At 40.1% G+C, this 23,659-nt stretch overlaps 1 protein-coding gene across 1 annotated transcript in view; it reads left to right on the top strand.

Annotated features, from left to right (window-relative positions):
* The window catches only part of IQCH (IQ motif containing H), a 67,431-nt gene that overhangs the window by 23,239 nt on the left and 20,533 nt on the right, over positions 1 to 23,659 (top strand). Inside the window, exons 11-15 of the mRNA XM_069866591.1 lie at positions 3,006 to 3,089; positions 5,414 to 5,589; positions 9,661 to 9,933; positions 12,034 to 12,225; positions 22,853 to 22,973. Of these exons, the coding sequence (XP_069722692.1) occupies positions 3,006 to 3,089; positions 5,414 to 5,589; positions 9,661 to 9,933; positions 12,034 to 12,225; positions 22,853 to 22,973 (846 nt within the window). The remainder of the gene's footprint in view (positions 1 to 3,005; positions 3,090 to 5,413; positions 5,590 to 9,660; positions 9,934 to 12,033; positions 12,226 to 22,852; positions 22,974 to 23,659) is intronic.

Here is a 23,659-nt window from a genome sequence, read left to right as displayed (position 1 = left end):
GTGAGTGGAATTCCAAGAAGCGGAGATGGAGTTGTAACTGAATTTCTCAGCGCTCTCCATTTTTACAGGAGTTTCAGATTCATGTCAAGTTCCTGGAAGTAACCCAGGGAAAGGCATAGTGAAGGGCTTCAATTATACTGCTCTGAGGAATAAATGTTTCTATTTTATGTCATCAAAACAACAGCTTTGGATCTCTAGGATAGCTGAAAACGAAAGTAGATCCCATTGTTTTAAGATTATTTAGTGTTTTTGTCAGTTAGTTAGAAAAAATTAATTTGTCATTTATAATTGGATTTACTACCATACTCTAATGGATGAATATGCTTTTGCAATTTTTGGAGTTCAAATACTGTTTTTTTTTTCATTCAACTCTTTTTAAGTCATTGATACATCTTTCCACTTGGCCTTACATTTACAATAAGTAAAATTTGTCACATTCTATGACCTGCTGAATATTTATCAAAGCTTCCTTTTGTGTGATACCAGAGTCCTTTTTAAAAGCAGTTTCAACTGGACAGTAAGTGTGCTAAGTGTAGCAAGGAAAGTTAGGTATTATTTATTAGACCTGTCCCAGACACCGAGAAGCATGAGGTGGCAGAATCCCAGGTAGCTCCTTTTCCTCTTTTCCCTCCAGGCATTGCCTGTGGTTCCTTAAACTGTTGTCACATCCCCCTGCCCTGTAGTGCTACTGCAGGCTTGGAAAGCGTTGTGGGCTTTGTTAAGACAAGACACTTTGAGATGAGCACAATTTATTAAGAAAGTGGCAGTTAAAGGGCATTAGGTCATGGCTGAAGTTGGAAGGGGAGGTGAAAGCAGGCCCTTTACTATTAATTCATACAACCCTTCTTCTAGTACTTCTATAACTCTCCCTACACTTCCCTCTGTGTGAACTGGGAGCATTCTGCTGAAGTCAGTGCACAGGCATTATCATAAAACTCCTGCAAAGGAGGAAGGTCCTCAATGTCCCTTCAGTGTCACTGAGCTGAGAAATCAGAATTCTTAGTTCTCATTTCGCAAGGGTGACCCTTCCATAAACCAGCTTAGCCAGTGGGGTGACATGATGCAAGTGGCCACCCTCAAGTGCTCTGTCACCACTGGCGTTTGTCAACATCCCTATTTTCAGACACCGTTGGGAGTTTAACTTACCCAGACTGCAGGTATGGATCAACTGAAGTAGGGGGGTTTTGAATTGAGATAGGAGTTTTGGCTACTGGCAAATGCAAATTTATCTCAAGTGTTTCACGTGTTTGAGACCAAAATGTTAGTGCTACACAAACCAGCTGCGCATAACAAAATAGAAGTGGTGGCACAGATTGCAGTTGTGCTGGAACATGTAGAGTATGACCACAGTGTATGTAATTCCTTGGGTTGAGTTTTGGTTAATGTGCAAGGAATGGAATATTAAGCCTCTGTTTTCACTAAGCATTGTCAGATACCCAACCACAAAAGTACAGAGCACTGGAAATGCATCAGGTGTGAGGATTAACGTGGTTCATAATGTTCATTGGAAGGTGAGTGGTTCAGAAGGAGTAAATATTCCTCACATTAAATTTAATGGGGTCATGTCAATGGAAGTGAATATGTCGTGAATGAATATGTTTTATTAACTCATCTCAGATAAGTACCTGTGGCAGTTGATGTAATGCTATAGCGTGCCTGCAGAGCCCTAGCAATGTGCAAGCCCTAACTATTATTTTACTGGTACTTGATTCCTTTCAAGTAATTCCTTTTCAAATAATTACAAATAATCCAAGTGATATTTGCATGTTATTTTTCTGCACAGATCTAGTTCTTGGAACAAATTTGTTTTCAAGAGGATTGTTTAGTGCGGGGAAGTCAGCTGCTTTCTGCATCTGAAGTTTAAGTGTTTTGATATTGTTAGGTGGCTTAAAATTGGTCCCCACCCAAGAGAACAAAATGAAGCCTTGAAACTAAAGTTTAAGTAATCAGAGCAAGCTCTATCAAATTACTGCAGCTTAATATTAGGCAAAAAATGTCTTACATGGCTGTAGTTCTGTGGGTGCCTGGTACTGTCGTGCTAACTACGATATGTAAGTTTGACAAGAAATTGCTAAAAATTAAAGCAATTATTTCTGTTTTTCTGTATTTTATTAGGTTCTACTCTCCTGTGTGCAAAGCATCATTGCTGTGGCACTTTAGAATGCTGATTACTTCTAATAATTGTCCTTGTAATTTGCTGGAAGAACCACTAATACGATCTTCCAAAATGAAAGCACTGAAATACTGAGCTGATTTAGTCAAACTAAGTTTTTCATAAGTTTCGTATGGAAATGTTGTTACTGAATCGGTCAAGATTTTATGCCAAACACTTGAAAGCTAGGCTGAATTTCTTATTGATCCAATCACGGCTGTTGCAGCTCACACTGTGTGGTTGTACATACATGCTGATTAATTTAGAAGTAGCGGAATTTAAAAATTACAGGATTAGATGTTATAGTTACAGTGGTCACATCATTTACTGCGGTCTTTTTGAATGCGAGTGTGCAATCAGTGTGAAGTCTGACCTCCAAACAGATAATCCAAGCTTAGACGTGCTGCTGCTCTGCAACAAAGTGATCAGGTATCACCGAGACACCTCCTTAATGAAGTGATTTTTGTTGCCTTTTATCTGTGTGAAGAACAAAATGTACCAGGATTCTTGCTTAATTGTGGTGTCATTTTTTTTCACTGTTTAAAAAAAAAAAAAAGAAAAAAAAGCAGCAACATAGAAGACTCAAACAAAATATTCAGGCTGCACGCTTGGATTATAAAGCTCTGTGGGTCTGTAACATCAAGGTTGGTATTTAAGATCTCATGACATAAAACCACGATGTTATGTTAGGTCACTAGTAAAATAGGGTTCATAAAGATGATGTAATTGGTACTATGCCATGGTTGGGATTTGAAATGCTTTGTTAAATCCAGAAGGCTGATCTTTCCAATATATACCAGGGGGGTTCTGGACGCAGTTGCCGGAGTTGGGGGGGCTTGTACTTGTTTTCCAGGCTATTCCCAATGCGCCCGTGAGCACATTCCTGATCTCGCTGTCCAACAGAACATGCAGATGGGGAGGCTGTGTGACATCCTGGGTATGTTATGAGCTGCTGGCTGCCTGGTTTTGATCATTATTTGCCCATTGTTGTGAGTAAAAGAGACTGAGGAGGACTTTGTATTAATGTTAAATATAGAGAACACAAGTGACTTACCTGCTCTGACATTTGCTTCTATCCGCATTGTTTGTAAAAAGAGCATGCTGATTCTTTCAGACTCCGTGCTAACGTAAAGCAGCCTCATCCTGTGCCATGCTGAGCACCACAAATGATCAAAAGTGTTTAGTGTTCTACAAAATTAGGTAGCTAATTCTGCTAGAGTTCAGTCAGGCTCATACAGAGAGAAAGATGTGCTAGAAAAGAGCAAGACCTTATTTAAACCGATTTTTTTTTTTCTAAATTAGCAAACAAGATAAAAAACATACGTTAAGAAGTTTTTCCTACAATGACTGTCTTCTTTTAAGCAAAGCAGTGAAAAATGTTATTTGTCAATGACCAACTTCATTGGCTCCCTGGAATGACATCCTTTACATGATTCATATATATTTCAGTATCATTATTATTTTATAAATGCCATTTAGTAAGTTTGTAACAAAAATGTATTGGATCCAGAAATTTACAGTTGCCTAAAATAATAATGTAATTGCCTTTATATATTATCTAGGCACTAATACTGGTTTTCCACAGCACAGTTTTATTTTTTAATTTTTTAACAAATTTTGCCTCAAAAATTATAGTTTTAACTTAGAGACAAAGTCAACTCAACAAACAGGCTTTCTTTCTCATTTTAAAATCTGTGCACACGAAAATTGGTTTGAGTATAAAATGTAAAATAGACCATGAGTAAGACACAAACTATTTAAATATTAACTAAATTATTAACTAGATTGGATGCTTTACCTGTGCCTGGAAGAACAGCATTGATCTTTACCGTATTATTTCTCCTTTTCCTGCTTTTCTCTTTAGAATGCCAGAGGATTCCTTGCATGTTGTGACCTGCTCTTAGCTTACCTGTCTCTGGAGCCCCGCTGTGCCCAAAGCAGACTTGTGTATCTCTTTACAGGGCAGAGCTAAGAGTAGTGAAATGTGTTGCAGCATTTTATTTAAGACATTTACTTGCACTTGTCCATTTTAGGCAGCGCAGTCTATTCAGCACTGCAGCCACCGTTGGTCTGTTTGTACCCTGGCTGGTAAATTTTCAGGTTTATTTTGCAAGTCTGAGTAAATGCCTATAAGCAATAGAATATTGGCTAATGGTTCTTTTAATTATCTTTAAAACTTACATGGTAATGAACTGTATTGCACAAAGGATCTGTCCTGAGCTGGTTGCTGGATGCTGTGCCACTAAAATGCTTCAGTTGAGGTTCTGGCCTTGTGTTTTTAATGTGGGGTGCTTGCCTGTAGCAGTATGGCAAAACATAGTGAAGGAGTGGAATTCCTTATTCCTTTATAACATAAGGCTCAGGATTTCCTTAGTCCAATACTTGCTCTGCTTTGGGTTCGTTCACGTGTAATAGCAGTTGTCCCTGGCACTGTCAGGGCTCTTGTTCCTGTGCCCAGTAAGGACAATGAAAGACTTCCTACTGATTTCAGCAGGAGCTGGATCAAAATCGAGGAGTGCTTTTTGGCAGCATATTCTATTGCTGTTCCAAGGCGCATTAATTCATTAGCTCATCTATTAACATTAATATTTTAGAAGAGCTGAGTAGTTAAAATTTTCCAGAACAGCCTATGTCACAGACTCTCACTTTCTCACCTCTAAATGTCTGTGTATACGCTGTCTTTGAGCCCAAGTTGGTTTACATGCAGACAGACAGATTTTCACACTGTGGTATTTAACTCACTAATCTGCACGCTCACGTGCTAAGCAATGGTTATTAATGGTATCCTACTGTGAGCTTTTATGTGGACAGGACAAGAATAGGAATGGGCCATGCAAAATCCAGGCAGCATACAAAATTGCAATTTCATCCACTTTCTAAACTTAATAGCTTGGTTTTATAATTTACTGAAGTTAATGGGATACATTTTTAAAGCAGCGCGCAATTCCTGTTGGTGTTAATGTGGTCGCGCATATAAATCCCCCTGCAACACTTCGAAAATTCTGCCCCCAATATGTTCTGCAGATTGAATTCCCCAAACTAGCTGTTTCTTCGGGTTGCTGACCTGCCTTCAGAGAAATGCTGAAGCACAGAAAAAGCAGTTAAACCACTAAGTTTTGGGAATTACAGATTTTTTTTTTTAATTTCCAGTGTTCTTTTAGGGAAGCTGTTTGTTAGCAAATAATCAGAAATTATCAGATTGCTGTTCTGAATGGAGCTTACCTTTCCTCCAATAATGAACATTGTGCCCCTTTGTTTTAGATGCCAATGTGGACGTCATCTACATCTGCCCCCTTCATCTGAGTGAGGAGTTACTGCAATATTACAATAAACTCCTGGGTCTGCAGGCAGCTGTTAGATCTGGGAACCCTGAGGACATGGGTGACCTGCAGGACAGGTTCAGAATTCTCACCCCTGAAGCTATAAACAGCTTCCCTGTGAGTTTGTCTTCTAATTACTACAGCTTGAGGGATGCAGTAAAATTAAATTGGAAATTTTATAACTTGTAACGCTCTGGTACACATCAGTGAAATATTATTGCAAGTTTAAGGGCTTTACTGATTAGGCTACTAGTTAGAGCATTGGAAATAAATATCCTGGTTTAGCTTTATAGACTTACTTGAGATAATACTATATTGGCTATTTGCAGACCACTGTCCCTTCTTGCTATATGCTTGGGACTGGGAACTTGATAGATTTATATCTCTAAGCAAATCGTAGCAATAAACCATTCTTATTACTCAAACTTTATCACTGGGAAGCCCAGCATTCAATCATTCATATGTTTGTAGTGTTTCTCACAGTTAAATCCAATGCAGAGCTTCTTAAAAAGCAGAACTTAAAACTACTTAGGTTAGGTTGTGCAGACATATTAGTTCCAAGACTCTCAAGTCAGTTTTAAATCAGTGTGCTAGAACATGGTCTAAAAGGAGACCTTAATGAATGTACACTATGTACAGTGTTTGTGAAAATACTGCAGCACAGTGAAGGCTCTTCACAGTGGAGAGTTTTGTATTGTAAATATTAACTCCACAGCGTCTTAACTGAGATTTGCTTTTTGTGAAATTCTGTGGTACGATTCTGTCTTTAGGGTCTATGCTTGAAGCCCTGCTCCCTTTTTTTTTTATATGTATCAATAACCCTCATCTAGTTATTGAACTGGTTTGTTACACCACATACTAATAGAAACTGGTGGCTTTGGGAGAGAAAGAAGGTTTTTAAATTTCAAGAGTGTTGATTTTCAAAGGTAGTTCTATGGGAGCAGCTGTTCAGCAAAACGCTTGCATATATGCCTGGATCCTTCTCTGCTGAAATAGTCTAAAAGCGCCTGTGTGAGAACAGTGCATAGCTTGCTTGCTGCATGGGAGGGACCCCTGAGCCAGAGCTGGCTGATGGTTTTGAAGTGGTTAAAATGAATTCTGTAGATACGAATGTGTTCTGCTTACTTTGGAGTTGGAGAGAAAGCATCAAATGGGTATTTGTGGTTTTAGGAGCTGGCTTTGCTTTAGTATTGTCTTTGCATCTGAATACTGGAAACCTGCAAGAATCGCAGCTGCCTCTGCTTGGCCTTCACCTTGTCAAGTAAAATTATTGGGGTGGTAAATCCTTGATAAATACCAGGAATAAATATTTTTTTTCTTTTTAAATTGCACTTTGACAATTTGAGCTGTTTTTCTGTGGATATCAGGCTATATTTCCAATACTAAGTACCAAATATTGGAAGCCCTAAGAAGCCTTCTATGTAAAACGTGCTGAAAATATCACCTAAAACACATCAGATTATGGATAAAAGATGTGTTGCTAAACAAGGAAGGACTGTCCAGGAACTGAAAGTGTCTTTTATGGACAATTTTGGTCATGGTGATTTGACTGAAGCTGTTATAATGTAAAAGCAGCTTACATGTGCTGACGTAAGGAGCTAAACTTAGTTTCAAGGGCTACGTGGTTGTTTCAAGGTTATGGGTTGCACTGCTCACCTGGTTGTGGAATGCAGGGAAGTGCATTAGTGCCGAGTGCCATCGGAAAGAATGGGCAACCACAGATTTTACGTGCTGATGGGGGGTCGCCCTTGGATGTTCAGTGCGGTGCACCTGCTTGTCTGTGAAATCCTCCAGCTGCCTTGTTTTTATTAAGCACATGTTCTTTACCATCTATTAATGGCTAAGTCCAAGAAATCAGCCTTTTCTTTTGAGGAGAATCCATACCTTCAACTGATTCTGGTCATCCATTGGCTTCAGTAACTGTGGGTTTAGCTGTCATTTCTTCTGTGTCAGAGCTTTATAGGTTCTTTTATAAGCATTTCTCTCTGGGTTATCTAATTAAAACCTTTTGCTCTACCTAATGTATCTAAATTCATTCCTAAAGCATGAAAGTATGGCTTGAAGGCCACCTTAGCAAGCTCCTTTGTCCAGCTCTAGAAGCACAAATTTGCTTTGGCCAGTTTCCTAACTAGTTTAATGTAACTGGATGGAAAGAAAATCTGTAGAAAACACAGCCAGATGCATGTATCCCTGCACCACTGGTGGCAGTTGTCCATATACGGTTGTCCTTAAGCATTTTGTAGCTGTTAGAATGACCTCTTGTGCCTCAGTGCATCCAGGTGCAATGTGAAACCCATCTAACACAGGGTTATGCTGTCATGTTTCCCAGCTAGCAGCATGTCAAAACAGCAGGGTGGCAGCTTTACTCATCATGGCGAGGCTGGTGTCAAGGTCAACTTCTCTGACCTCGAGAAGATAAAAAAAAAAAAAAAGAACAGCCTTGTGAACCAAGAACTGGGTTTCTTGGTTAACCTGCTAACCACTGTTCTGTGCAGTTGTGCTGGAATTCTGAGGGTTCCTCAGTTCTCCTGTTTTTACCCGCTTCCACTCCCCAACTATCTATCATGGCAGCTATACCTCTCTCAAAGCAGGAATGAACTAGATTTTACAGCCTGTTTCCTGCACTCCTTAATTAACTGTAAACTCCATTATTGAGAGACACAAAGCAAATCTCATCCCTACATCACCACTCATGGCCCCAGGGAGCGAGTGACCGGGGCTGGAAATCGATCCTGTTCTCTATGTGGCAGAACTCTGCCACGGGACCAACAGAACAGGCCCTCTCCTTGCTTTTGTGCCAGTGCACGGGGAAGGGAAGCGAATCGGAATATTAACAGTCTTGGGTTTAAAGCTGATGGAAGGAAAAAGACTCCAGGAAACTTGTTAGTCGTTGCTATTGCCCTTATATTTCTGTGCTGCCCTTTTTCCTACTAGGACTTTGGAGAGTATCTCAGTTCTGTGATTTACCTCCTTGCTGTCCTTGCAGTGTCTGATGCCTTTACAGAGGAGCTGTGTGTTTGGTGTGAAGAAGCACTGAGGAACTGATAAAAGAGGATTTCTTTTGTTCATTTCCTGGAGCTCCCCTTATCCCATTTTCCACTGTTGTCCCCCTCCAAGTACTGGAATCAGTTTTGTACTTCAGTCCCTTCGAAGGAACTTCCAGGACTTCACAGAGGAAAATATGCTAGGTTCTTCAGACCTGGAAATCCCTAGCAAATCCAATATTTATGCTATCCTGAAAAGGAAGGCTTTCCTGACAAGAGCCTAAATTAGAGAAAATCTCAATATGAAAATTATTTTCTTCTTGTTATGATTAGGATATGTCTATGGCAACCTCTTACAGTGGATGTCTCTTGTGCTGTTTCTGCACAATGTCCATCCCTGTCTGTCCCAACTTCTATATCTTTGGAAGGATTATGGGGTTGTCTGCAGGCCAGGTGTAGGAGGTGATGTAGAAAATATTTTTGAGGTTTCATCTGCCCTGCCTGATATTCTTAGGTTGAATTTAGAGGTTATAGCATGTCATGAGCAGCTGTTTCAGTGATAGATCTTATTTTAGAAGAGATAAAAAATTCCTTCCAAAAAGTTAAACCCCTGGTACTTTACACAACAAAAAAATACTGTTCTCTCTTTGAGCGTTCTACAATTGTGTTTACAGTAGCAATCAGAACTACAGTGTGATGGAAATGCACGTCCCCAGTAATTTAATGTGATCAGGGAAGGCTTTGTAAATCAAAGTGTTTTATTCTTAGAGAATCACTTAAAATACTGCAGAGCTGTATAGTGAAATATATTCCCTGCTATAGGGGGTTTGCTTCATTTTTGTATTGATTTTTAGGAGCTTTAGAGTTAAACCATGCCAGAAGTGTTGCTGAGATGAATCACTATTATCCAAAGGCCACCAGCCTCTCTGCCGCCTGACAGAAGGATAATTCCGCATGGATCAAATAAATACAGATGTGTAGTAATTAGTTCTATTCCCAGTGAGCCCATTTCCAACACGCTAAAGATGTGCACGATTATGGAGCCTCACCCCAACAGCTTTTATCAATTTAAACTGCTAAGCTACAGGATAGGTCATAACCCATCCTGCTATTAATAATGTATTTATTGTGTGCAACATTATAAATTAGGTTCATGGAATAGAAACGAACACCTTTTCACAAGAGTAATGTTATCTTTATACAGAAGCACCACATGTGCCTTGCCACGCAGCTGAAGTACAGTCCCAAGACAATCGAAAGAATAAAAATTCTTATCCAGAGCAGAGATGCCTACATCGTTGGAGGGGTTCCCCACAAAGATGATTTAGCAGTGGCTGACATGCTAAATGTGCCTATATTAGGCACAGTGCCAGAAGTGGCTCATCTCTATAGCACCAAGTCTGGAAGTAAACGAATTTTTGCCGCTGCTGGTGTGCCAACCCCTCCTGGGGAATCTGACATCTACACCAAGGAAGAGGTAAGGCTGTGGTTTGGGGTGTGCCAACATGCAAGTGCCTGTTTTCAGTTGATAGGATGCAAACTTTGTACAGTTGCAATGACTGGATTGATTAGGCCCTGACTGGGTTTGATTAAATCATGTATGATTGCCATGTATGGTTCTTTTTTGGCTCTATCTGACCAATTAAATGCACTTTGTATCCTAGTTAGGAAGTAATCCAGTTGTTCTGGTATTCTTCATGTTACTTCTAGAGAATATATCAAGGCATTTGGTCCAGTTATTTCACACAGTTTGTGTTGCTGGTCTGTGGATGAAGTCCTGGTCTGGATGAATCATAGAATGCTTTTGGTTGGAAGGGACCTTTACAGGTCACCCACTCCAACCCCCAGTGAAATTAATGGGAGTTTTACCAGTGGCTGAAAATAGAACAGGGATTTCTGGGAAGCTAAGTATTTGATGAAGGAAAAATTCCTTTCACTTAGGAATTCAACCTGTTCAGTCTAAGGTTCACTGAGCATATCTGTGACTGCAGTTTTGCCTTGTACCTGGCTCAGCATTGCTAAATTCACCAATCTTGTTAGCGTGGCCAGTGAGAAAAGAGCAAGTACTCCTAATCTAAAATTACAAGGCATAGGAGTTTTCTGTGCAGCGTTCAGTTTAAATGTGTTTAGTTTGCATTCAGTGCCTCAGTATTTCACTCTAAGCTGATTGTACCATTTGCAATGATTTGTCTTAAGTATGGTCTGTACTGATTTCTTAAAACATATTTTTATGGTGGTGCTACGTCTCATACAGGAAAGCAAACAGTGCTGTGGTTTCTAGGTATTTCTGCCTTTTCACATTTCTTTGTTTTTTATTAATCACCTTTAACACTGAAAGCAGTCTACGCTACACAAATACAGTGCAGCTTCTGTACTAGATGAAATAAATTCACGATAAATGATCTTAAAAACAACTGTTTGATTTATTGTTAAATCATTTATGTGAATCTAATATTTTTAGATTCATGCTGCAGTGTTATGGAAGTTCTACTTCTTTTGTTTGCTTGTATGAAATATTGACATTTTAGGTTAAATAATCAAAGCAAGGTGATGCTATGTTAAAGCACAATTCAATTTTCACTTAAAGATAGCACATAATTCTTTGTGATTGGTACAGTCCTTACAATATTATTGATTCTTTTCGTTACTGTAGGGGAGTCATCAAGAAAACCACATTTATGTGATTGTCAAAAGCCACAAATAATAGCATCTGGGATGCACGTGTAATTGTATTTTAGATCAACGTTAGAAAAAAGGAACAAAAATCCAAAAAATTGCTATGTGAAATTGTAGCAGGCTCTAGCCAATGCAACAAGATCTGATAATAGTTTTACCAGGTTCAAAGGCATTTGCAGTTTCTAAGAAGCTAATTGCATTCCACACCAGCTGGGAAAAAGGCATTTGAAAGCCATTTAAATCTGTGTACATACACAAATAAATAATTAGCATTTTTATAAAGCCTGCCTGGTAACTCCTTCGTACATTTATAACCATGTAATGTACTCGCTCTCCAGTAGGAGAATTTCACAGATGTTTTGGCTGGTGTTAGAATCTGGCACAATTGTTTCTCAGATTTTGCAGACAGCGTAGTCCAGGGCATGTTGTTCCCTGCCACAAACATCTACTGAGGGGTACTGACTCTCCAAAACCTAAGATCCTGACCGGACTAAAAAGTCTCAACAGGCAGATTTCTCTGTGCAGAATAGTTCATTGACCACCAAAGGTGCCTGGCTGCTGTTTGATGCTGTGCACCAGTGAACTCCAGCACAGGATGAAGGCCAGAGATCGTAGAATCATAGAATGGTTTGGGTTGGAAGGAACCATGAAGGTCATCCAGTCCGGTCCCCTTGCAGTGACCAGGGACATCTTCAACTAGATCAGGTTGCTCATCAAAAACTGTTCGAGATTGCTTTTGCTATGTATTCAGATAACTGAAACAACACGAGCATGTCTAGGAAAAAGAAACCCTATCTAGAAAGTAAACTTCAAGCCCAAGTATTTGAGAACTGGAAATCTAACCTGAGGAACAATTTGATATTGTCGTAGTGCAAAATATCTGTGTGTGGTTGCTCCCCAGATGATTCGTGTTCTCAGCCAGCTGATTGTTGACAACATGGAAGTGTGGCGTTGGTTGTTTAAAGTGAACGGTGAATCCAGAGGAAACGGCACTGCCTATTGTGACATTATTTCGCATCTGAAATGCTACGACTGGGTTCAGAAAGAACGTCAGCGATGCAGCCCTGAGATATGGACTAAGAAGTGGGCACATGTAAGTAACGGAGGAGGATGTCTTGTTTCTTGTTCTGGCTTCTTCAGTCCACTGGGTTCTTCCTCATAGCAAATCTTTTTGGTAAGCTTTCATTTTAAGACTTTGGTAAAATCTGATTATATAGAGTCCAGACTAGCTTGTACAAGGCAATAGGTAACAATTCAAATAAAACAGTTAAATATTCCAAAATAGAAATGAATCCCTGGTATCCAGCTGTGGAATAAGTTGGATGTTATAACACTTCATTCATACGCAAGGATGGGCAACTTTTAGTCCGTGGTCTTGTTCAAAGTGAGGAGGTGATAAATGAAAGGAAATAAGCAGGAGAGCCTTGTATCTATCTATATCTATAGCTTATATCCCAAACATAAGAAGGATGTGGAACTGCTGGAATGGGTCCAGAGGAGGCCAAGAGATGATCTGGGGGCTGGAGCATCTCCCATATGAGGACAGGCTGAGGGAATTGGGGCTGTTCAACCTGGAGAAGAGAAGGCTCCAGGGAGTCTTCAGAGCAGTTTCCCAGTGCCTGAAGGGGGCATACAAGAAAGCTGGGGAAGGACTACAAGGGTGTGTAGTGATAGGATGAAGGGAAAGGGCTTTAAATTGGAAGGGGGAAGGTTTAGATTAGACATTACAAAGAAATTCTTCACGCTAACTGTGGGGAAGCTCAAGTTTCCCAGAGCAGTGGTGGTTGCCCCATCCCAGGAGGTGTCCAAGTCCAGGCTGGAGGGGACTTTGAGCAGCCTGATCCAGTGGGAAGTGTCCCTGCAGGGGGTTGGAACTGGATGGGCTTTGAGGTTCCTTCCAACCCAAGCAATTGCATGATTCTATGATCTACATAGAAACTTGGAATTGCTGGAATAAAGCGTTGGACTAATGTGGTTGAACAATACCAATCCATTTGAAAGCACATACAAAGTGATTACTTTTCAATCTGGTTTTCTGAGGTTTATTTTCTTTGAACATTTTTCCTGACTGATAACTTTTAACCCTTTTAGCTGTTTTCTGTTGTGTGAGGCATAACACATGAGGTCCCCACGATTATTGGACTCCTGCATGTTTCATTACAGTGGGTGTTTAGATAAGGAAAGAGATCTTGTAAGACTCAACTGAAGGAACGTTGTAGCATGAACTCGTGCTCTAGGAGATTCCTGTGAATCCACATGATTGAAAGAGGTTTTAAGATGCTAGATTTCAGCTGAAGAAAAACCCATACAAAAGTATACTTCGTTAGTTCTGGCATTTGGAGAACTATTTGTAGTTTAAATATTCATTGATATTTAAATGTGTTAATTTCAATAAGCATTTGATATTTCTGTATATTGTGCCAAATTCATTCCTATTGTAATGGTTTTAAAGCCAGAAGGAATGTATCCAGAAAGAACTGTTTAATTTATGTAAACGGCTCATTAGTGCTTTTTCAACTTTTTAATTCAATCAAAACAGGTTTGAAATATTTTTTGATTGAATTGTGTATTAAAATTTCAAATTGTGCTGGTTACAGTTCTGTTAGGTTTGACCACGACAAAACAATTCCACATTACCAAATAGTTTATCAGATAAAGCTGAAGGGCTCGTTTCTTTATTCCGCTGCACATCCTTCCCTCTGCTAGAGCCCCGTAGTGTGAGATAGGACACCGGAGAGCTGCCCCAGCAGCAGTGCTGCTGGCCTCTGCATGCTCTGGGACAGAAAGCAAACGGAATATATTCACGTCCTGCTCCCACTGCTGGAGTCAGACATGACTCATAGAATCACAGAATGGTTTGGGTTGGAAGGGACCTCAAAGCCCATCCAGTTCCAACTCCCTGCCATGGGCAGGGACACCTCCCAATGGACCAGGGTGCTCGGAACTCCATCCAGCCTGGTCTTGAACACCTCTAGGGATGGGGCAGCCATGACTTCCCTGGGTAATCTGGGCAATGGGAAGTATATAAAGAATAATCTATTTGATCTAATTTCCTGTAGTCAGCAGGAAAAAAATCCATAAATCTAGACCAATATTTAAGTGTGCTCTAGCAAAGGTGTTCAAATGTTTCTGCCTTCAGAGTTTAGCCCTATTTTGTAGAACGGAGACCTTCTTTATATATAATGAATCACAGTCTCCAGTGAGGTTACCATTGAGAGCAGAGGATTAAAATCACCCTTTGTTAAGGAATAGCATTGTAATGATACACATTTAAACATCAAAGCATTAGTTTATGAGCACAAGCATGCTTTAATGTCTTATTATGGTATGTGGACCTGTTTCTTTTGATAATGAAGACATCGTGTCATTGGCGGAGGCTGCCACATACAAAATGTATGCTGGCAGGTTATTAAAAAATTCAGCTTCTTGATGAAAGACTATCCTGCAGGCTAAGAGTACAGTGAAAAGACTCTCCATTCTGGTGGAATTATTAGAAATGAGAATATGACTCTAAGCACTAAATTATGTTAATACTTACAAATAGCATCATTTGCATAGCAGTTTAAGACACGATACCCGGCTTTTCCTCATTGGTATGGAGTAGGCAACAGATTAAAAATAACGCACTTCATGATTTCGAACTGTGTAGAAGTATTTCCATCTAAAAATGAGACTGATTTTAGAGTCCTCATTTCAAATGTAGTGTTGGGCAAACAAAAATGCAGGACAGGATTATCAATGTATTTTACCTTGTTAACTTAATGCAGCATCTGAGTTATCTGAACAATTATTTTACGACTGCATAAAGGGTAGAATTCAGAGTCTGAATGTCTCTGCAAGGCCTTCGTCCTACTGCGCGCTGCTGAAGTCTGTCAGCCTATAAAGAATTTCCTCCTGAGGCCCAGATTCTAATGATATTCAATATCAAGAGAAGTGCTGCCTCCCCAAGTGCGCGTTTGGCAATCGTCAGGCTGTTTGTGGAGGCATTCTGCAACACGAAAAAGAACCTCAGGATCTGGTCCCAGGTACATACAAAAACGTCAGTGAGTACTGAGACACCTCAGCAGTTCAATTGCATCTTGCAGTGTGGTTCGCTTTTATAGGCAGCATATAAAATAACAGATTTTTAACTGTTTAACGTGCACGTAAGGCACATGTGCTGTGTGAAATGCTCTTATGCCATTTTATCCTGATTTTCCATCCTATTTACTTCCAACCAATTCAAGCTTCAGTTAGTCTGGGCTTAGCAAAGAAAATGATTCTGCTACTATTACAGTAAGTGAAAAACTGGAATGTCTAGATAAAGATACTACTTACTATTATATGGTTGTCCAAAGTATGGTAAGAAGATAGGCATCTCACTCTTGCTGAAAGTCATGAGTTCAGGTTCTGGAAGATCTTACCTGTACTTGTATGGACCCTTACTGGGATATAAATTCATGGAAAACTATTAACTGCTGTCACTGACACAGTCTCTAGCATAGAGGGATTCTGAGCTGCAGGTTGTTGGGGGCTGGGAGAGTGTCTGGGGAAGGGATACTCTTGCTCTGTTTTCATACTTCCCAGGACATCCACTTGTGACCACCATCAGAGAGAAAATTCGGAGCTAAGCAGACCTTATACAGCCAATGCTTTCATGACCTTTAAAAAAGATGCTCAGATGCCACACAATTCAAGCTGAATATTGGTGAAGTGGCTTACAAAGTCCATTTGGTGCCTTGTCATTGTTTTTGAACGTACACCAGGCTGTGATGCCTCCTGGTCTCTGATTCCGAATCCTGGGATCCAAACTGCCACCTCAAACTCTCTGAACCCTTGCAGTCCTTTTCCCTTTTATAGGAAAGATAACATCACCTTCCTGTTAGTGTTGCCTCTTTTCTTCTAATATTTCCCCTTTTACGTAAAACAGGACTATGCAGAGATCCCATTCTCTTGTATAATTCTAGAACTCCAAATAGTATTGAAATAACTAGATAAATTACTAATCAAATTAACTTTATAATTATCTTTTATTACACTACAATTCTTAATTAAGTACCAGGACCATGTGAGTTTACCTACCAGTGGTCCTAAAGATAGCAAAGACCAGACTGAAGGCAAGAGAAGGGATAAGCATGTGGATAAAGATGAAAAGAGCTGAAAATACAGGAGCAGAAGAAGACACAAAACCAAGCAACAACTATTCTCTCAATAAGCCGTTATAATTGGCTATGGCTGCACAACCATTTCAAAACTCTGCATTAAATATCTGTTGTAGAAGAAAAAAAGCTATTTAACGCGCTTGGGCAGCCTACTGTTTTAAATGGTAGTGCTTGAATCTTACTGCCTCCAGTTGTGGCACAGTATTTTGTCACGGTTTCTTTTCCTTATAGACTTTATCTTGGTTAATTCACTACAGTGTGTAAGAGGAAATCAAAATCTTTTAAAAAGGTAACAAATCCAGAAAATAGAATTCAGTCTGAGTTGCGTAAAGCAATTTTAAGACTCTGGCTTCTGGATTTTGCATTGATTGGTATTGGAAAGTTAGAGTTTCAAAGATAAAATGCTGGCTGGTCCTTTAAATTCTTTTGATCGGGGTCAAAAATCCTGTAATAAGTAATTAGATAAACTTTGCGATTGTCTGAAAATCAGGAATAGCAGTGATTTATTTTTAACTGGTAGAGTGAACTGCATTCACTCCAAGTAACCTGATGCTTATGTACCGCATCTTGTTTCTTTCCTGAAGTGAGGAATTCAGACTAAGTTTATAAATGGGTGAAATTAAAACCAACTGTGATACTGTCAAAGACTTCATTTTAGGAATATGGCATTGCCAGCACACAACTGTTTGTTTCTTTGAACACAGCATCGCTTTCCAACTCTGTCTTTTCCCTTTCTGCTACCTGTCTTCTTCGCCGCTCAGATCACCTTTTGTAACAGCACCAGCTTTGTCCTAGGGCAGAACTGCAAGGAATTAACTGCAAGGAATTAAATTGGTCTTAGTATAACACTCAAAGCCTACTGAGGGGGGTCTGAAGCAAGAAGTCTTTGCTACTGCTCTTACTGTACACATGCAGTTGCCACTGCGGTGATATTGTCAGCCTGAAGAGAGCCAGAAACTCTGACAAATACACAAAAGATCCATTTTTGGCAGGCTTTGAGAATGTCTTCTCACTGGTACAATATTTAATAGGAAAAGAGAAGGAACCCAAAGAGTTAAGAAGAAGTTGTTTTCTGCTAAAGCAATACAGTTGTGGGTTGCTTCCTAGTGTGGGCAGTACTTTTTCAATAATACATCCTAAATAGTTGTAATATTGTATATTAATATAGACCTCAGTCCTCTTCTTCCGCTTATTAATAGATCCCTGTAGCTGCCACGGTGCTGTTTCAGGTGATTCCAAAACCCTAAGTAAAATAGAGCATGATAATTGTATCCTGTGGTTAAATTAAAGCCATGATATCCATTCCTAAGACTTGCAATAATCAGATATGCAAGCTGTTGGTTTGCATGTCCTATTGATTTAATATGCTTCTAATCAGTACATAAAGCTATAGGCCTGCAGTGTTAATTTTTCATATGCTTACAAAGTACCCTTTGATTTTCTGTCACGCGTTAATTACAGCGTTTTGCCATTAAATAGGAAGCTTTGTGTAAACTAATTACTAGGTAATCATTGTCTACCGCAAGCGTGCTGTTTGTACCTTTTATTTTATTCTAAAAATGCACAGATCTCGCAGTCTGGAAGCACTCTACCTTCCAGCCATTAGCTCTCACTAATTCATAGCATTATTGTGTTAAGATTGTAGGAGTTGTAATTGTTGTGGTATCAGTGCTGTTAATTACCGGAGTAAACAGTTGAAATGGTGCCAAGGTCTATTGTACAAGGCAGAGGAAAGGAGGTTTAAATGTTACTTCCACCATCTGGGGACTGGAGGAGAGGCAAATGCTCGCAAACAGCAGTGAGGCAATATCAGAACTCCAGCTCCAGGGTTTTAGGCCATATGGATCCAGAATATTTGGAATCAATTGAATTTAAGTGCCAGTTTGTAGCGATAACAGCGTGGAAGGAGAGGATAAAGCAAAAGCACTAAAGAAATCTGAAATCCGTTAATGGTATCACAGCCAATAAAATGCCTGCTTGGATTATTTTAAAAATGTTTATTTTGCTAAAATCCCAAAAGTAACACATAGGCAACTCTGGAGGGAAAAAAAGACATTTCACTGAGTGTTGCTTGTGAAAGGCAGTGCAGGTTTTGCCTGATGATTCCTTTAGCATTACAGCTCAGCAGTTTAGACACAATTCCTGGAAGCGGCTGTCTATGCGATGTCTTTTTTCTTTTTGCAATCACATTTTTGGAATTCATTGGATTCCTTTATTTAGCAGTGCAGGGCAGAAGGGGGGGCAAGCAGACAAAATTTGAGAGATTGAAATCTAGGGAAATAAATGAATTAGGAAAATATTAATCTGAGGGCGTCGATTGTATGTTTGCACAGATCTCATTAAAACACAGACAAGATGCATTCAAATATTGCTTATCTCATCTTGTGTGAGGATTAACATCCCCGTGTCACAAACTTATAAACGTTACACTTGAAAGAAACATTTATTTTAAGAGATTTTGGAAGATTATGACAATTATGTTACGTTTTGTTTGTTCTGAAGGTAGATGTGGGGAACCCTGAAAAATGAAGGCTGCAGCCTTGCAAAAGCCACGGTTTTATGCAGAAAACAGCAGTGCACATGGAGTGGGATTTTTTTGAGTAAGCCAGTAACCTATGTAATCAAAAATTGTCCTAATCTCAAATTAACATGTGCACAAACTTTATTTAAATATATAAAATTAAATTATTATATTAAATATACAAAGAATTATTTGACAAGCTGGTATACCTTTCAAGCTCCTCTTTATGTCTGATTTTTGGTAGCGCAGGCTGCAGGGATTTTATATTTGATGTCCTCACATATATTGTTCTCAGAAAGGGGATCTCGCAGCATATTGCTGTTGCCGGTTTAGGAGCGTTCAGAGGGAGCAGAAAGGATCTCTCTTGCTAAACAATCCTGGTTTATTTATTTTTTATTGGCCTTTTAGCAGATGTTGAAGTAGTTCAGGGCACATTGTAAACCTGCACTTTTCAATGGAGACATGGTGAACAGCAAAGCATACAATGGAAGAAGCGATTGTGGGGGGAGTGGATGAGGCCAGTGAGGGGGTTTTGTGTGTGTGTGTGTACATAGTTGAATTTAGAATTAAAAGAAGTGCTTGATCTTTATATATTGAAATCCTCAGCGTGCAGAGTGACAGCATGAGCCAGAAGAGAAAACCATGGCCCCATGTGGTGTGAAAAAAGGAACAGCAGTTTAAGTGCTGGAAAGTTGAAAGAGAACTAACCTTCTTGTTCTTGTAGTCGAGGGAAGTGGCTGTTTTGTGCTTTTGTATTGAAGCATAGCATATGTGCCTCAGTTTGACAAAAAGCCTCTTGAGTCACAGCAACCCGAGTCCTGTGTGCTGATCCAAAGCGAAGGCCGTGATAATGAGGGCCGGGTTCTCGGGAAGCAGCGAGGAGATAATACTACATAAGTGGAGAATTCTGTGCGCTGTTTTTGCCATCCTACTTAATGCAAGTCGCAGCCATAGTGAATCGCTTGCCGTACAGCTGAAATGGGCCATTAGCTATCAGGGAAAATTGTCTCTGCTACTTTCAGCAGATGGAGCAAATATTTTACAAAGCAATTTTACATACAAAAAACATTTGTGTTACTTGATAATGGTGGCTGTTTTACATGATGGTACCTTCTATCAGAACATACTTTTCCAGCTCATGGAAGGCAAAATTGGCACTTTTTGATTTTAAAATTTGCTGTTAACAATCAAAGGCCTGGGCTTTAAGTCAGGTTACAAACTTTAAGTAGATTGGGCATTCCATGTCTCAGTTCCAAACATGTTTCCATTTGTATAAACCTTTCATAGAATCGTAAAATGATTTGGGTTGGAAGGGACCTCAAAGCCCATCCAGCTCCAACCCCTGCCATGGGCAGGGACACCTCCCACTGGACCAGGGTGCTCATAGCCCCATCCAGCCTGGTCTTGAACACCTCCAGGGATGGGGCAGCCATGGCTTCCCTGGGCAACCTCGGCTAGGACATCACCACCCTTATTGTGAAGAATTTCTTCCTAGTGTCTAATCTAAATCTTCCTTCTTCCAATTCAAAGCCATTCCCCTTGTCCTATCCCTACTCGCTCTTGTAAAAAGTCTCTCCCCAGCTTTCTTGGAGCCCCTTCAGGTACTGGAAACTGCTCTAAGGTGCATCACGAGATAAAACATTGGTAGGCTCTGCTGGAGATACTGTCCAATTTAAATGAAATTAGCTTACCAAACACCAATCCTTTTAAAAAGGTTGACTTCAGGAATGAATGTTGGATCTGGGCTTGAAGTTGCCTACTAGAATTCCCTATAATCAGAATTATTGCCCTTTTAGAGCTGATGGTGGCAAAAAACCTTCACCTCGAATTTCAGGTGCTGATCCTTAAAAAGCAGCTGCCTGACTTTGTCTGCGGACACCTTGGTTATCTGGGCATTACTCAATAAAAGCACTGTTACACTGGCTTTGTCTCCACAAAAGCCTTTTTCAAATTTCCTTGAAATAGTTATTTCTTTCAAAGTTTCGATTCACGCATCCTTTGCGGTCAGCGAGTACCGAGGGTGCTTTGAACTGCAAGATATGCCCGAGCCAGACGCTGTGCATCTGTATTGCTCTAACGGATGGTCTGAGTTCATCCTGTGTTCAAGCCCCCTTGAGATGCTGTTTGACTTCTTTTAGGCAAGCAACACTCACCCGTGGAAGTACCACAAGTCTTGCCTGTCTCGTGTCTATCACACAGAGCAGTGGCATATGAAGTATTCCTTGTTTACAGAGGAGGTGAATGGACTCTGTGTCCTACTTCACCTCCATTTGGGAGCCAGGTAAGTGTGCCCTCTGGTACATGTCGAAGTTTGGAAATTCTGTTTGGTTTTGCACCGACTTCAAGGAGCTTTCTTTCACAGCCGTGTATGAGCCTCGAAAACTGCTCTGTCTGTAAGGAGATACAACTGTCCTCAGTGCTGTTGCATGGAGCTGATGCCGCAGCCCTCATGTCCCTTGGAATTGTAGCAATGGAAACCAGTGTTCACACGCTCAAAGTTTAATTTTTACTTGTACAGGCTTGGTCACAGTGCTTCCAAATGCTTCTGTGCACCCAGCAGGGATTATTGGTTTCTTTCAAGGTAATTCATCAGAAGCTTTCAGGCAGCTGTTGCATACCTCTTCTTTGGTTTGTTTTATGTTTCTGTTTAAATTGTACAATGTCCAAAATCATGGGAACTGAGGGATGGGAGTCAGTGGGAGAGAGGGTATTGCTGAGCACACAGACACGTGCAATCTGATTTGTAGGTCAGCGGCTCCGTGTCATCCTTTGTGGCTCAGATCCTCTCTCCAAAGCTGCGTTTATTTTCACTGTGCAACAAACTACCTGACTTTGTGACTTCTTGGCTTAGCAAATACAACTCAAGATGAGGCCAACTGGTATTTGCTCACTGCTGTGTTGTTTTAGTCAGTGGAGCTGTCAAACCCCTAAATTCCTCCTCATGAATTTTAGGGAAATGAGCAGTCTAAGATCAGAATCTGGGTAAATTCTGAACTTGGATCTCATGTTTATGTGGTCCTTTGGTTTTGCCATCAAGTTAAGGTCATACTTTGTGACAAAGCCCATCTCTTCAAATCTATTGGGCTGGAAAAACAGATGTACTTTTTCCTTGTTCTTAGGTGTTAGCCATAAGGTTTTATGATGTTCTTCCTGAGCTCAAGATAATGTGATTGTGGCTTAGGACATTGCCCAGATCAGAGGACAGTGGTCCTCTTCTGAAGCACGAGGCGCTGAAGAGAGAGGGTGTAAAACAGAAGCAAAGAGACCCAGGAGAAGCAGGCGAATGCTTATGAAGCAGTATGAAAAGGAGCCTAAAGCAATCAAGTCAGGGTCCTTGCACTTTATATGCTTGTGTACTTTGGGGACAGTTTTGAACAGTAAAAGCGATGCAGTTAGTGTATGTATTTAATGGGGCTGGCTTGTGTGTGTGATAATAGATAAAGAATTTGAAGCCAGGAGAAGGCTAGTTTGTCTCCTACACTGTGACTAATCCAATCCTACCAAAGAGACACAAATACAGTTGTGGATTTATGTTACAGATTGGAGAATGTAAAAGGATTTCCGCCTGCATTAGGGAAATGCTTTTGGTTGATTATTCCTCTTTTTTTTTTTTTTTTTTTTTTTTAAATAAGTAAAGAGTGTTTGGTTTGATAGAACAGCTCAAACAATAGAATCAGTAAAACCATTTCTGGCATATGTGACTATTTCAATATGCTGGGTTTCAAAATATAAACAATGCAGAAGTTATTGAGTGCTAGTATCGATCCCTGAGCAGTTACCAAGTGCTTAGCATTTTCAGTTGCCAGATCAAATTATTGATATAAATTACAATGAAATAGATGCTCAACTGAAGTGGAGGGGATTGTCTTTTGATAAGAACAGTTTTCCATGGGAGGGAAGAGTACTAAGTAGAAAAATTAAAAAAGGCTTCCTGACTGTGGGTAAACAGTAACCACATTTTTTTTTGCCTGTTGGAGGCCTGGTTTTTAATCACCCCACAAGCAGTTTTCATTTCTGTAGTAAAATTGCTTGTGGTTCTATTTAATTTGTTTCTGCAGGAGCCAGCTTTGGTGAAGATCTCCCAGGAGCTGCCGGGCCTTTTAGCACAGCACGTACAGCCAGTCAATGAGAAACGATTCCCTACATGGGAAAAATTCCTCCAAACATTTCTTAGTCAAGGTAAATAAGACTACAAAGTCGCTGTTAAGTGTTACAAGGAGTAATTGTACCATATTGTATGCCATATTCATGTTAATCTTGGTTCCATTTAAATATTTATCTCCTTTTATTTCTCCTTTATACTTCAAATGTTCATTTACGAATGATTATAGGCAACTATTCTATCATTCATATCTCCTATCCAAGCTTTTAACCTCTATTAATCCTGAATTATCTTTCTCACGTGATTCTGAATCAATAAGCACCAACTCCTTATCCCTGGGTTACTGCACTAAAATCTGTCACACTTGGAAAAGGGTTTTAGGGAATGCTTGCACATGAGTTTACACATAGGTAAGTGTGAGGATATTTCCATCTCTGTTGGGTGTTGATGAGCAGACATCCATGAGACTCACTTTTCCGTAGTATAAGGGAGGAAGCTCTGTATAGTCTCTGGGTGCTGCGTACATCCATCTCACGAAGTCAAATGTGCCCATAACCTTTAACAGCGTGGAGAAGAGCTGAGCTTTCTCCTCAGTTTTTGTCTTTGGGGCAGGCACTGTTGCCCCTGAGGATCAGTAGAGCGATGCCATATTGTCCTTTGCAGTACCTTGGCACAGACTCCTTGTTAGACCATCGCTGTGCTCTTTCTTACCCTCTAACCAAAGGCAGATGAACAGGATGGTTTTGTTCGCATGGTGCCGAGT

Source organism: Phaenicophaeus curvirostris, chromosome 12 (genome assembly GCF_032191515.1).
Source record: "Phaenicophaeus curvirostris isolate KB17595 chromosome 12, BPBGC_Pcur_1.0, whole genome shotgun sequence".
Lineage (NCBI taxonomy): Eukaryota > Metazoa > Chordata > Aves > Cuculiformes > Cuculidae > Phaenicophaeus > Phaenicophaeus curvirostris.
Note: the sequence above shows the minus strand (reverse complement) of the source record. Positions and strands in the feature narration are given on the sequence as shown.